We start from the raw sequence: 13,373 nt of genomic DNA, 5'->3' as shown, positions 1-13,373 counted from the left end.
GATTCGGAAGGGTCCCCAGAGACCCCACGCTCCACCTCTCTCATTATGGAGTAAAGAAAGGAGACAACCCAAAGGAAGGGGGTTCTCGGGTCCTCCGTCTCTGCCTCCTTTCATAATCCAGACGTGAAAATGGGTACTCGCTGCCTGCCAGGTGCCACTGCCCTTGTACCCCTGACCCCTTCGTCACTTATCAGAGACCCCGGGAACGTCTGTTCCCATCCGTCTAGTGGAACCGGCTCGTCTTCAGCTGCTCTGCTCTGCTGACGGTCCCTCTAGCCGCATCCTCATTCGGCCTCTCTGTTGCTCCGATGCGCGCCTTCCAGTTTTCTTTGTTTTTGCCCGTTCCTGCTGTGTTCCTTTGATAGAAATCCCTCAGTGGTTTCTGTTTCTGTAATACTGTTCCTTTGGCAACTCTGCCTTTAATGTAATAGATATTATGCTCTTTCTTGTTCAGAATCACCTTTGAGGCTTTTTTCTTTCCTTTTGAACAGCAGCTTTGAGCTGTAGACAAAGGAAAGCCAGAGCCATGTTGGTGAATAGTAAATAGATCATGCTTCCTAGGCCAGAAGACGTTGAGATAATTGGTAAACAACACGTCCACGCTAGGTTATTCAAGTTAGAGGTTGAGCTTCGGGGTTGGTCACGCTGGGCATTTTCCCTCTACGCTCGTTTGGATGCTGCGGAAACAGGGCCGGGTGGATCACTGCTGGTCTGCATATAGCGTTTTGTATTTCCTGATGGTGTGGGTTTTCCCCTCACTGCCTGCTTGTGCCTCGTCAGATGTGGGATGCCTTAGAAAAGCCCAGCAGGTACTTTCAGTGCCTTTATGGTTTTCATCTTTCACTATTCAGCTTCCTCTTAAGTGATGTTGATGCTTTATAATGTGTTTGGAGGGAGGGGGAGTACATTTATTACACGTGGTAGCCGATACAAACGCATGTTTTCTCGGTAGGACCCGGAGCATGTACATGCAAATTTAAAGCAAGCTACTTTGAGGTGTTTCATTTATTGCTGCTAGAGGGCCAGTTTTATTTTACTGAAGGGACAACAGGATTTGGTGCCTGAGACGTATTAGAGGTCTTTTGGAAGGAGGGAGAATGAGGCAGGTAGGGAAGAGGAAGATTCAGCTATGAATGATGGGATAGGGCAAGAGAGAGAAGGGGGTTAGAGATGAAGACCTCATGAATGGGAGAGCCTGGGGAATGTGGTGGAAACACGCAGTTGCACCCACACTCCCCCGGTCCAGCTCCTGCTGCTCGTGTGGGCCCTGTGGCTGGGGCCAGGCAGTGTCAGTGGCTTGCTTATACGTGACGACCTCCCCACCACACCTAGAACATGCTATGCTTATGGCTTGTAGTGAAAATCCACAGCACGGAAGGTACGTTAGCTTTCACCTTGTGACAAGGGGTCTGTGGGAGAAAACACCCTGAAGAAAAGGTACGACACCGTGGGTGCTAAAGCCTCACTGTTGCCAATTGGGTGATATCGTCTCTTGGAAATTAAATAACTCTGGGAACTAAATTTCTGTAACTGTCTCCACTAGCCCACTTTTGACTGGACAGATTTTGGAGAGAATTGCCACAGAATTTAACCAGTTACAGTTTCATGCTGTTCAAAGCAAAGGCATGCCTCTTTTGGACAAAGTAAGACCGGTAAGTGTTGGTTTAGACTTTCACAGTTTGCTGTTTGGGAATTTGCTGAATGATTTTAGTTACATCTCGTATTGCCCCTGATAATTGTTGCCGTAGAGGACTTTGAAACCAACGTTGAATTTTTTCTTTCAGTTTTTGTTTCTGGGGACCCTGCTTCTCTCATGTCATGTTAGAGAGATTTTGCGTAAAGTCACAAGCATATTCTCCAAATGACACGAGTAAAATGAATTCTGAATTTCATGTAACTCGACACATTGTACGAGGTAGTCAGAATTAATTTACCCAAAGCCCTTGGCTGGGTTTAAACACATTTGTCGGATTTACTCTGTCGCTTAAGAAGAAAATAACTTTTTTTGTCATTTCTTAGATGAAGCAAAGATTTACTTGTAAAGAAATCGTGGGGAGAAGAGATTTCACTGTTAACTCTCCAGAAAATGTTAATCTTTTAATCTTACATGTATTCTAGTAGAATAAGAGGTCTGTTATATACATATTTGAATTTTTAGCAATTGGTCTACCTGGAACTTTCCTTACAGCTGTTTTTGCTTGCAGCGGATAGCCGGCATTACAGCCATGTTACAGCAGTCACTGGAAGGCCTGCTCTTAGAAGGTCTCCAGACTTCCAACGTTGATATAATACGGCACTGCCTACGGACCTACGCCACAATTGACAAGACACGGGATGCCGAGGCCTTAGTCGGTCAAGTTCTAGTGAAACCCTACGTGGATGAGGTGTGTGCACTCGTGTCTTCGTTCAGACGCTCCTAGAGCATCTACTCGGACTTGGATTCTTCACTGGCTGTGGGGGGATAGATCAGAGATCGTTCTGTACAGTCTCATAGTTACCGCACTCTCAGTTGTAGGAAAAGCTCGGTCCCCGCGTTGGTTACAGTCAGAGTGCCAGGAACCGAGCATGCTCTCCAGTATTCTCTAGTGATGTCATAACCCAGGGATCATCCTAATACCATAGGGGTGAGGGTCTTGCTTAGGGAGAAGGTCCGGATCCGAACATTTGCAGGTCAGTTTTAAGTTGTGTCAATTCTACGTCAGTGAGGTTGTGAAAAAGCATTTTTGCACTGCCAGGGTAGAGGAGTAGAACAGTTAGGCCGATGACCGCTCCGCAGCACATGCCTGGTGGCGGAGTGCGTGGACAGCCCCGTGAGCTTGGAAAGTCCACGAGGGAGGTGTCTTCGCAGAATAGATTGGACCTAAGTGTTGAAAACCACGGGGGAGTCTGCCAGGCCAGGAAGTGGGAAGGAGGGAGTGTTCAAAGATGAAGGGCTTTTGTGGGCAGATTAGTACCTTAAACCCGAACTTGGTTGTCCAGGACCCTTCACCTATCGGGGTATAGTTAAGTTACAGGCAGGGAGGATATCCTGCCTTTGAGGAGCCAGAATATAGGTCGTATCATACAAGGTTGCCAACATTCAACAATTTCTGGCTTAGAAAATGGCAGTTCCGTCTGGTTCAAACCGATAGAAGCCATAAAGCCAGTGCTCAGTGTTTGAAGACCCTCTTGCAGTCACCTGTCAGTGTGAATGTTCTTCCTGTCCCAGTAAGTACAAAGCTTCCAGGCCCTGTGACTTCAGGATGAAAGCCTTCCATTTTTAAAATGGGACAGTGAATCCTGTTGGTAAAAGTGAAATTTAAGGCTTAATTTCAGTAAGCCTCTCAGCTTCATTAGGATCACTAAAAATAAATGATCTGCCAGTTCCCTGTGTGTATCCTGTTATATTTCACGGCTATTTCTGTGGGGATGAAAAAGACCGATTAACTACGTTATGCTTTATCGTAAGTGAAAGTAGGGTAGCTCCTAATGTGTGCCTTTTTCATTGAGCCGCATCTAATGTGCCAAATTAAGAAAATATTTTAAGTTTCAGTGGCGTATTAAAGGGACGATGGCCACGTTTGTATTTTAAGTTTGTGTGCTTGTCCTTTCTTTACCTCTTGACTCTCAACCTTCCCACAAAAAATAAAATAATAAAGTAAAATAAAATGTGTTTTCTTCCATCGTTCTCTGTCCCAACCCTTTCCCTAATCTGGTGGTGGTCGGCTAGGCCAAGGTCAAGGCAGTACAGAGCTGTTGTCGGGACACACAGCATTTTGCTTTCAAGCTCAAGACGGGAAGCAGATGAGTGTGTGTGGTGTTTCGGCTCTAGGCCAGTCTCTGTCACCCAGCCTGTGTCTCCCCCGGGTCAGAGCTGTGTCCCCTAACCCTAGGAGCCGATGTTGAGTGAAGGTGTGCTTTACCTTCTGTTTCGAAGGCATGTCAGCCGGGGAGGAGGGTGGGCAGAGAGGAATTGTGTTTTTAAGGTTCTCTCTGTTCTTTCCTCTGTAGTATATAGTTCATACTTCTCTTTTAGGTGCTTTAAAACAAATGATGCTCCTTTTGATAGGTGATTGTAGAGCAGATTGTTGAGTCTGATCCGAACGGCCTTCAGATCATGTATGATAAGCTCCTGGAGTTTGTTCCTCACCATTGCCGCCTTCTTCGAGAAGTCACAGGAGGGGCCATCTCCAGGTAACTGAAACTGCTGAGCTTCCCGGTCAGCTCAGCTCGGCGATTGCACTTGGTGGCTCCCAGTGCTGTTTACTGGCTGTCTTGTCTGAACTGGGAATGAGTGCGCTTTCCTATTTAATTGTGACCAATGCCGTGAGGCGGGTATTGTTAGCCTGGGTTTCTAGGTAATGGAACTCATATTAGGAGCTAATCTTGAAGGTTGCATTTCTCTGAATCCAAAACCCCTTTTACCTTCTCTGTACTTCTTCCTTAATTCGGTTCGAAATCAAAATTGGTTTCCTTCCATTATTCTGATGTCTATAAATATCAATTCAGCTTTAAGTCAACAAGTTGGGTTTTTTTTTTTTTTTTAAGTTTATTTTAAGGGAGGGAGAGAGGGTGAGAACGAGCGAGCGAGCGAGCATGAGCAGAGGCAGAGAGAGAGAGAGAATCCCAAGCAGGCTCCGCTCTGTGCTCTGTCAGAGCAAGCCCCATGCGGGACTTGAACTCAGGAATTGCAAGATCATGACCTGAGCTGAAACCGAGAGTCTGACGCTTAACTGACTGAGCCACCCAGGCGCCCCTCAGCTTGATTCAATAAGTTTTATATTAATAGTGATTAAGGTTGTCTTCAGTTTCCCCTCCTTCTTTTACTTAATTTCCATGACTTTCCAGTTCTGCTTCATAAATATCCCATTCCACTTCACCATCGCCCTGGTCCGGGCCTTTGTCATGTTTTCCCTGGAATAACAGGCTCTCCCCTCCTGGCCTCCCTGGCTCCACCTGTCCCCCTTCATTGCAGCCCTTGGCTGTCATATCTGCCCAGCGCTCTGCCACCTTCGTAAGTCTTTAATGGCTTCTCGTTGCTCATAGAGGAACATCCAGTCTTCTTGGCACAGCCCGTGAGGTCCTTGATGCTCTGGTTCTGGTGGTTCTCGACACTGTAGACCTTTCTACTGTGGAACTCCACCCCCCACCCCCGCCCCCGCAACCCCACCCCGTACCACTATGGTCCCTGGCCAAACTGTAGCACTTGACATTCCCTAACACAACTTGTACAGAAGATCCCTGACTTCACAGCGGTTCATCTTAGGACCTTTTGACTTTACGATGGTGCAAAAGCGATACGCATTCAGCGGGAACCATACCGCAGACTTCGAATTTGGATCTTTTCCCGGGCTAGCAAGACGCAGTAGGATCCCCTCTTGTGATGCCGCGCAGTGGCAGCGAGCACAGCTCCCAGGCAGCCACGCCATCACGAGGGTCCGCAACCGACACACTGAAACCATCCGGATTCTCACTTTGAGTACAGGCTTCAGCAAGTTGTGTGAGGTAGCCAACACTGTGTTGTAAAACAGGCTTTGTGTTAGGTGATGTTGCCCGCCTGCAGGCTGCCGTGAGCGTTCTGAGCACATTTTAGGTAGGGTGTGCCGAGCTCTGATGTTCAGTAGGTTGGGTGTATTTTCATTTTCCGCTCATGATATTTTCAACTTACGAGGGGTTTATTGGGATGTAACTCCGTCGTAAGTCAAGGGAAGATCTGTACTGGGGGATTCTGTGGTTTTCCTGGTTGTCTCCTGCGCTTCCCATTGCCTGTGGCTTTTGGTTAACCTGTCAACTCCATCTGAGCTCCCGCTCAGATACCACTTCCTTCAAGAGACGGCTTTCCCCTGATGTTCAGCATTCACCATGTCCTTGGTTCCAGTACATGCTGGCTTTTAACCTCTGTGGAGGGGTCATTCCCAGAGGCTGAGGGTGTGCTCTCCTTCAGCGCTGCCCACACCTTCCTCACCCATCACCGTGTCTTGAAGATAGCGACTTCCCCGTGTTTGCAAAATGAAAGACTTGGTCCATTTTCATCGTCAGAAAGGCAGAGGAGGTCTCAGATCTTTATGAAGTAGGCAATCCGTGCATTTGGTCTTGAATTTTTGTTCTTTGGAAAGAAAAGGAATTTTTGTTCTTTGGAAAGAAAAGAAAAAGAAAAACTGTATGCCACCTGACCTTTGAAGTACCCTCTCTGTTCCCACCGCATGATTTCGGCCTGGTTTTGCCGCTTGTGTTTAGTCATCGTGAAGATTTAGTTGGATTTGGATTTGGGGTAAAAATTCAGTAGAAGTCGTGATGTAAAACTAAGGAAGCCGCGATTCTGAAACAAAACAGTCATTAGATTCGACACGGCCAGTCTTGGTCCTGAAAATGCCGAGTTTCAAAGCTTTGTGAAGGCCTTTCCATAGTTTTCAGCATGGCAGAATTCACGTCGAAGCCTCGGAGGGTTGGGGAATCTAATCCGTGCGTTGGTAGGTCGTCATTTGCTTCAGGCACGTTTGTCCTGCCGGTCCTGACCTGTGCTCGCTCGGCTCCGGCCTCCAGGATTCCCCACTCTCGGTGCTTCCCTCGCACGTTCTGTTCTTTTTCCCTCGTGTCGCCCTCTGTATATGCCTTTTATATCTGTAGTGCCAGCAGCATGCAGGATCTGTCTTCCAGAGAATGTGGATTCGCTTTTCTCATTAGCCATCTGTTTCAGCTGTTAATCTTGTAGATGTAAGTTTTCCCTTTGGGGCTTTAAGTAGATATTTGCTTTGGGGATGAGGGGATCTTGTCATTTGATATTGCTTATATTCTGTGCATCTGTAGTTTTAAAATTCCCAGTTCTATTCTTCTCTTCTCCAGGTACCTTAATAGAGCTCGTTCTTAGCATGGCTGAAAGTATAGACTGCGAGGTGTGGAATTGGGTATGTGGGAAATAGACATGTTGTTGGCCCTCCCCAGCCCTCCTCCAACCGGCCGGTGATTTCTTACCAGTACTTAACTATAGTAAGATTGTTTGGTAGCCCTTGCTGGCCAGTAAGGCATGGCTTCCTGGATAATCTGTCTTTCCTGCCAATTTTTGCTAAGGAGGAAAATTAGGAAAGCTTTTCTCTCTGTTTTCATTTTTTTTTTTTAATTTTTTAAGTGTTTGTTTATTTTTGAGAGAGTGGGAGGCACAGAATCCGAAGCAGGCTCCAGGCTCTGAGCTGTCAGCACAGCGCCCGACGCAGGGCTCGAACTCACAAACCAAGATCATGACCTGAGCCGAAATCGGACACTTAAGCGACGGAGCCGCCCGGGCGCCCCGTTTTTCTTTATTTTTAATACCCAATTTCATATTGCAACTTAGCTACAAAACTCCCAGTTTTGCCGAAATAAGATCGTGTATCGGGGCACCTGGCTGGCTCAGTCGGAGGAGCGTGCGACTCTTGGTCTCGGGGTCATGAGTTTGAACCCCTCGTTGGTTGTGAAGATTACCTAAATAAAGACTTAAAAAAAGACCATATATTGAATTGCTGGCCATTGTTAAAGAAAGTTATCTTAAAACTGAGCATTCAGTGAGATGGTATTTACCTAGAAGTTATTTTTGTGTCTTTAAGTGCAAGAGAAAACTTGAGTAATCTGCCTTATTTACTTATATATTTAAGCCCTACTGTCACAGCACTTCCTGTATGCTAGGCATAAGCCTAAATGCTTTACAAATGTTAACCCATTTGAAGATGCTATGATCTCCATCCTGTCATCTCAATTTAAAGGTGAAGAAAACAAAACAGAGGGTAAAAGGCCCACCATTTGAACCCAGGTACTCTGGCTCCTGAGTGAATGCTTTCATCTCAGTGTTGCCTCTCATCTGAGTCTGTGAATTAGAAATCCAGAGTCTAGACTTTTGCTAAAAAAAAAAAAAAAAACAAAAACGCAAAATAAAGCATGGATACACAAAAAAACACGACTGTGACAAGTTTTTTTGCATCAGGATTTGGAATCAAGATTTTACATGGAATAGTCATAGAATTTGAGAACTGAAGGTAATCTTAGAGATAGCTTAATCTTCACGAAGCTGTTAGTAACTGGCAAATTAGCATGATTTACAGGGCTTTAGAGCTTAGTGGTATTAAGATTCAATGCAAAGAGGGGCCCCTGGGTGGCTCAGTTAAGGGTCTGACTTCAGCACAGGTCATGATCTCGTACTTTGTGGGTCCAAGCCCATGTCAGGCTCTGTGCTGACAGCTCAGAGCCTGGAGCCTGCTTTGGATTCCGTGTCTCTCTCTCTCTCTCTCTGCCCGCCCCCCCCCCCCCCATGTTCTGTCTCTGTTTCTCTCAAAAAAAAAAAAAAAAAAAGATGAGTAAACATTAAAAAAAGATTGCACGCGAAGGTCACTTTTCTTGTGTTATTAGACTACTTCTTTTCCAAGATAGAGTGTAAATACGATAGCTTGCTTCCAGGGAGAAATCCTGCCAAGGCAATTCGATGCAGTAGTTTTGCCTTATCTTTGACACTAGCTTGCTCTCCTATGTGATAAGTACAGGAGTCAGAATACAGAGGGCGTTCAGGTTCAAGGTGAGACTGGGATCAAGGAGTAAAATAGAAGTTGAAGGCTATAAACAAGCTAACTGACGTACAGTTGTTTTAAAAAGGTGGAAGTAAGTTTTAGGCTGAGGAACTTTGAGTTAAAATACCACTGTAGAATTTTGCCCTTTGTAAATAGGAGGGTGCAATGTATCTGACTGAAGTGTTGCTGTTTCTTACAGTGAAAAAGGCAACAGTGTTCCTGGATATGATTTTTTGGTGAATTCTGTCTGGCCAGAAATAGTACGAGGATTAGAAGAAAAACTGCCTTCGCTTTTTAATCCTGGAAATCCTGATGCGTTTCACGAGGTACTTTTCCTCCATCATCCTGATTCTCGAAGATGTTAACCAGAGGCTTGAGAAAAATCATGCTTTCTGCACAGACTTCGTTCTGTGCTTTGTTAAAAATAAAAATCTGAGTTTGTGAGTGAGCATTTCCTTAAAATACACAAAATGTTTCATCCAAGTAGTAGTCTCTGATACTGTTGGGACTATATACTCTAATTTTAAAATGCAGAGTGGGATTCAGCCTAGGTACCAATGTGACAAGATGTGTATGCACATCATCTTCTCACTTTTTCAAAAAGATCCTCGAGACCATTAAAAGCCAGTCCCTTTGCAGTGGTTTTCTATGGAAAATTAGGTTTGCAAATGTGTACGGTATAATTTTAAAGGAAAACAAGGTATCGATTGGATTTTAAAATCCTCGTTAATTTGTAGTGTATAGAGGCAGACGGTAAGGTGTGGTGAGCCTGGGGCCTGCTGGCCTTCAAAACAGACGAGAAGACACATTTGGAGCCATAGTGTCACAGAAATACCACTTCCCTGTTCCGACTAATTGTGCGATGTGACAGTATGCTGAATCATGTGATCACGTGCTATCGTTTTCAGTGAATCGTGTGACAGTGATTTTTATTATTTGAAAACAGTAGGGCTTTTAAAAATAGACCCCAGAAGCAGAATGATACAGTGGCCTTAAGCATTCACCATTTAAGACCCTTTACGTTTTGCTGCCCTCTGGAGTTGTGCTGATCACGTTATCCTCAGGAGATGTTTCAGCTCAGAAAGGAAACTTTCTCGCAGAACTTTGACTTCAGAATTCTAAGCCAGTACTTAATGTGGCTGGGTCTGTTTCCAGTGAGCACAGCGTCGGTCAGTTCCTTTCACAAAATGCTTTCAGCTTTCAGTCTGGCTGTGACGTGCTTCTCGTGAGGAGAGAAATACCTCGTGTTCCTTTAGCGTCTCGTCGTGTGCAGAGGTCTGTCTACTTTTATCCCCTACGGATGAATAATACCTTGGTCTCAACTCCTCAGCACCTCGCCCAACCAGTTGAAAGAAATGAAAAGCCTGTAGTGTTGAGTGAACTAAAATTCCTGCCCAAGCGCAGACGTGAGGAAGTTTCGGTGAATGGTTGGGTGACCCAGAAGGATATGGAGTGTCCACACATGTTCCCCGTAGAGCCTGGGCCCTGGGGGGGGGACCAGAGGTCCCACGGAGGAATGCGCATTTCCGACAGCTGCGGTTCTGCTCTGCTGACCAACCAGGGTGCTGTTTGCTCTATTTCTCAGCTTTGTCTTTGGGTAAATTCTCTGTGAGCCTGAATAGAAGAGGAAGCATCATCCTTCAAATGATAATAACAGTAGTTAACCTGGGAGGGTACTTTTGTGGGTCACGTTAAAGAATACCGTTTTAGGCACAGCGCGCGGGTGACGAACGTCAAGTAAGTTTCAGCCACGGCTCTTCATGGTGTCGGTAGCTCCCCGTCCATTTTTGTGCTGTCTGGTCTGTGGAGATCATGTGATGGCTCACCTGCCTTTTAAAAATGTTCTACTTTTTGGGGCGCCTGGGTGGCTCAGTCGGTTAAGCGTCCGACTTCGGCTCAGGTCATGATCTCACAGTCCGTGGGTTCGAGCCCCACGTCGGGCTCTGTGCTGACAGCTCAGAGCCTGGAGCCCGTTTCAGATTCTGTGTCTCCCTCTCTCTGACCCTCCCCTGTTCATGCTCTGTCTCTCTGTGTCTCAAAAATAAAATAAAAACATTAAAAAAAAAATTTTTTTTAAATGTTCTACTTTTAATGTTCTTTCCTTTTAAAAATGTTCTCCTCCTTCCTCTGGAGTGGCAGTGACAATTATACCACTTAATTTACTGGCTCTTCCAGTTCCAGTGGACGAGGTTAGGGGTGCCGAGAATACGAGAGCTGTTGTTTGCAGAGCACTGGGTTTCCAGGGAGGCTTGCCGCGTAAAACCTCGAGCGTGTCACCGACCCGCTTTGGGCAGTACCGAATTTTCAAGTCAGGACCTCGGACGGGCGACCCCTTTCAGGTCTCTGTCAGTTCCGGAAGCTACGAGTCAGAGTGTTCTCCTTCTTTATCTTGATTACAGCTTTCCCTGTATGTGCTCGTTCCTGGTTAGTTTGCTCACAGTGAAAATTCCGCCTGTTCTTATTTTAGAAATACACCGTAAGCATGGATTTTGTAAGAGCATTTGAACAGCAGTGTGGAACACAGGCCAGCGTGAGGAGATTAAGAGCACATCCCGCCTATCACAGCTTCAGTAATAAGTGGAACTTGCCTGTTTATTTTCAAATAAGGTCAGTGATTTATTCCTCCCCTCCCCCCCCCCCACCTCCAGCCTTCTGAAATGGGACTAGAATACCAGGTCAGGGTGTTGCCTCCAGGAAACAGTCCTCGGAGATGATCGTGCCGTTCCTTGGGAAACAAGATCGAAAGTGGGAACGTGCAGGAAGTGTCGTCATTGCCGGCGTTCTGGTTGGCATGACAGAAAAACCATTTGGTAATTAAAGGGCTGAGGACCCCAGCCTCGGACCGAGGTGGGCCCCGCACCCAGCTCCGTCCTCCTGCGCTCCGTCCGCGGCAGCCTGTCCGTTTTGCCCTTCTCCCCACCCGCCTTCGTCAGGCAGCAGGCCGGCCCACGTTTGTTGTTGGCTTCTCTGTGCTGGTTTTTCCCTGAGAGTGGGGAGAAGCGTATTCTTCGCAGCTGGTTCCGTCAGTCGGTTTATGAGAATCCTAGTTATTATTTTGGCCGTCTCTGACATCTTTTGGATGTCTTTGACATCTGTGACATTTGTTCTCTCTTTTCTGGAAAATGGTGACACTTCTAACAGATGTCGTGACGATACCACGTACGTAAATAAGTGCTTTCATAAACTGGGGACATTTAGGATAAACTCTTAGCAACATATGTTCTGTTAGAAAAACAGACGAAAACAGCCATTTTTGCAGAGTGTCTTGAACGAGGTCCTGGTAAGTTCCTTCATCGAATGACATTAACTAGAGCGTTTTAGTTAGGAAGGTCTGGAAAGAGTTGCAGGCTTTTTGTTGAAATCGCTGAATGCTTTCATTCATTACGATGCAGTCCTTTTCCCTAGAGTTCTGGGGGGAAATTACAGAGGGGGAAATATGTTAAGGATTAGGTCGCTTGATTGTAATTGCTTGCCGTGATTGAGAATGTATGTAATCATCTTCTGATAATGAAATCACAGCTACCAGAATGTTAGTGAGGCGCCCTTGCTCGTACCACACTGTATTTTATGCTTAATTTTGCCAGCGTGACATCACCACGGAGCTTGTCTCTGAGTAGGAAATGAAGGATTTGTTCTTCTAAGGTATTCATGGACTGCACTGGGAGTGGTTGTTGCAGGGTAATGAAGATCAACCCAGGGCAGAAAGCCCTTTTGATGCAGGAGCGGAAGTTAAAACAGTGAAGTATTCTTTCATAGTAGAAGACTGCAATAGAGGGGTGCCTGCATGGCTTAGTCGGTTCAGGCCCAACTTTTAATACCAGCTTAGGTCGTGATTCCAGGGTCATAGGATCGAGCCCCGCATCAGGCTCAGCGGTGAGCATGGAGCCTGCTTAAGATTCTTTCTCTCTCTCTCTCTCTCTCTCTCTCTCTCTGCCTCTCTGCCCTTCTCCCCTGCTTGTGCCCTTTCTCTCTCTCTAAAAATAAAAATAAAGAAAATAAAATTGGGGACTAACGTGTATGTATATATGTATGTATGTACGTGTGTGTATATATATGACCGCAGTGGAGAAGAAATGTCTAGCATTTCTTCTGTGGTCCGGGTTTGGAGTTAGATTGCTTTAGATGTCCAATACTGTCACATCACGTAGTCCCGCCTGCTGCCTCCAAACTCCTCTTCCTAGTCATTTCCCCAGATCCCGTGACCCCACCCTTGGGGATACTGCCCTGTCGTCCCCCTCCCCGTCCTTCCCCGCCCCCCCCCCCCGGACTTGCCCCCCTGGAGCTCTGGTGGCTGTTTCGGGGCGTGCTCTGGGCTCGCCAGGCCAGACGCCACAGCGACAGCACAGCCTCCCCTCAGCCGCCTCTCACGGGGCCGGCAGCCGAGCTGGGTTTAAAGTCAGCCAGTTCCCTGAACGATTTTGTACGTCCACCAGATTTTAACAGTAAGCAATCAAAAGGATCGGTGAGCCTTTGTCTGTAAACCATTTTACTTAAAATTTGTGAAATTTGTAAAACATCACGTCTGAGTTGCGAAGTGTGGAACTTGTATTCACTTATGTTTGTTTTTCCATTAAAAAAAAAATAAGTTCAAGTAATACTTCGTAGGACTGCCCTATTGATTTTTACCAGGCGTCACATTGTTTACTCTGAGTGACGACCAGAAGTTCCACAAACATGACTAGGGTCAGAGTTACATTGTGAGGGGATTCACTTCAGGGCCATTTAAAGGAGGCCCAAAACCCGTGGGGTGGCATACTTTGACATGTTTATAGGGAGGAACATGAGCATTGCTCTCTTGGGAACAGGCTTACGCCACCGGTCTGATGGTAAACCTGTATCCCGTCATCCTAGGAACCGAGGTGG

General features: G+C 46.2%; 1 protein-coding gene across 6 annotated transcripts in view; it reads left to right on the top strand.

Moving 5' to 3' along the window:
* The window catches only part of COG2 (component of oligomeric golgi complex 2), a 47,140-nt gene that overhangs the window by 19,927 nt on the left and 13,840 nt on the right, over nt 1-13,373 (top strand). For 5 of the 6 annotated variants that reach the window (XM_045437401.1, XM_045437400.1, XM_045437399.1 and 2 more), the window contains 5 exons: nt 1,544-1,652; nt 2,205-2,384; nt 4,049-4,173; nt 8,710-8,836; nt 10,978-11,117. In XM_045437401.1, the coding sequence (XP_045293357.1) occupies nt 1,544-1,652; nt 2,205-2,384; nt 4,049-4,173; nt 8,710-8,836; nt 10,978-11,117 (681 nt within the window). The remainder of the gene's footprint in view (nt 1-1,543; nt 1,653-2,204; nt 2,385-4,048; nt 4,174-8,709; nt 8,837-10,977; nt 11,118-13,373) is intronic. The other variant, XM_045437403.1, reaches the window with a different exon arrangement.

The sequence above is a fragment of the Leopardus geoffroyi genome, chromosome D2, assembly GCF_018350155.1.
Source record: "Leopardus geoffroyi isolate Oge1 chromosome D2, O.geoffroyi_Oge1_pat1.0, whole genome shotgun sequence".
Classification (NCBI taxonomy): Eukaryota; Metazoa; Chordata; class Mammalia; order Carnivora; family Felidae; genus Leopardus; species Leopardus geoffroyi.
This window is presented reverse-complemented; position numbering and strand designations above follow the sequence as displayed.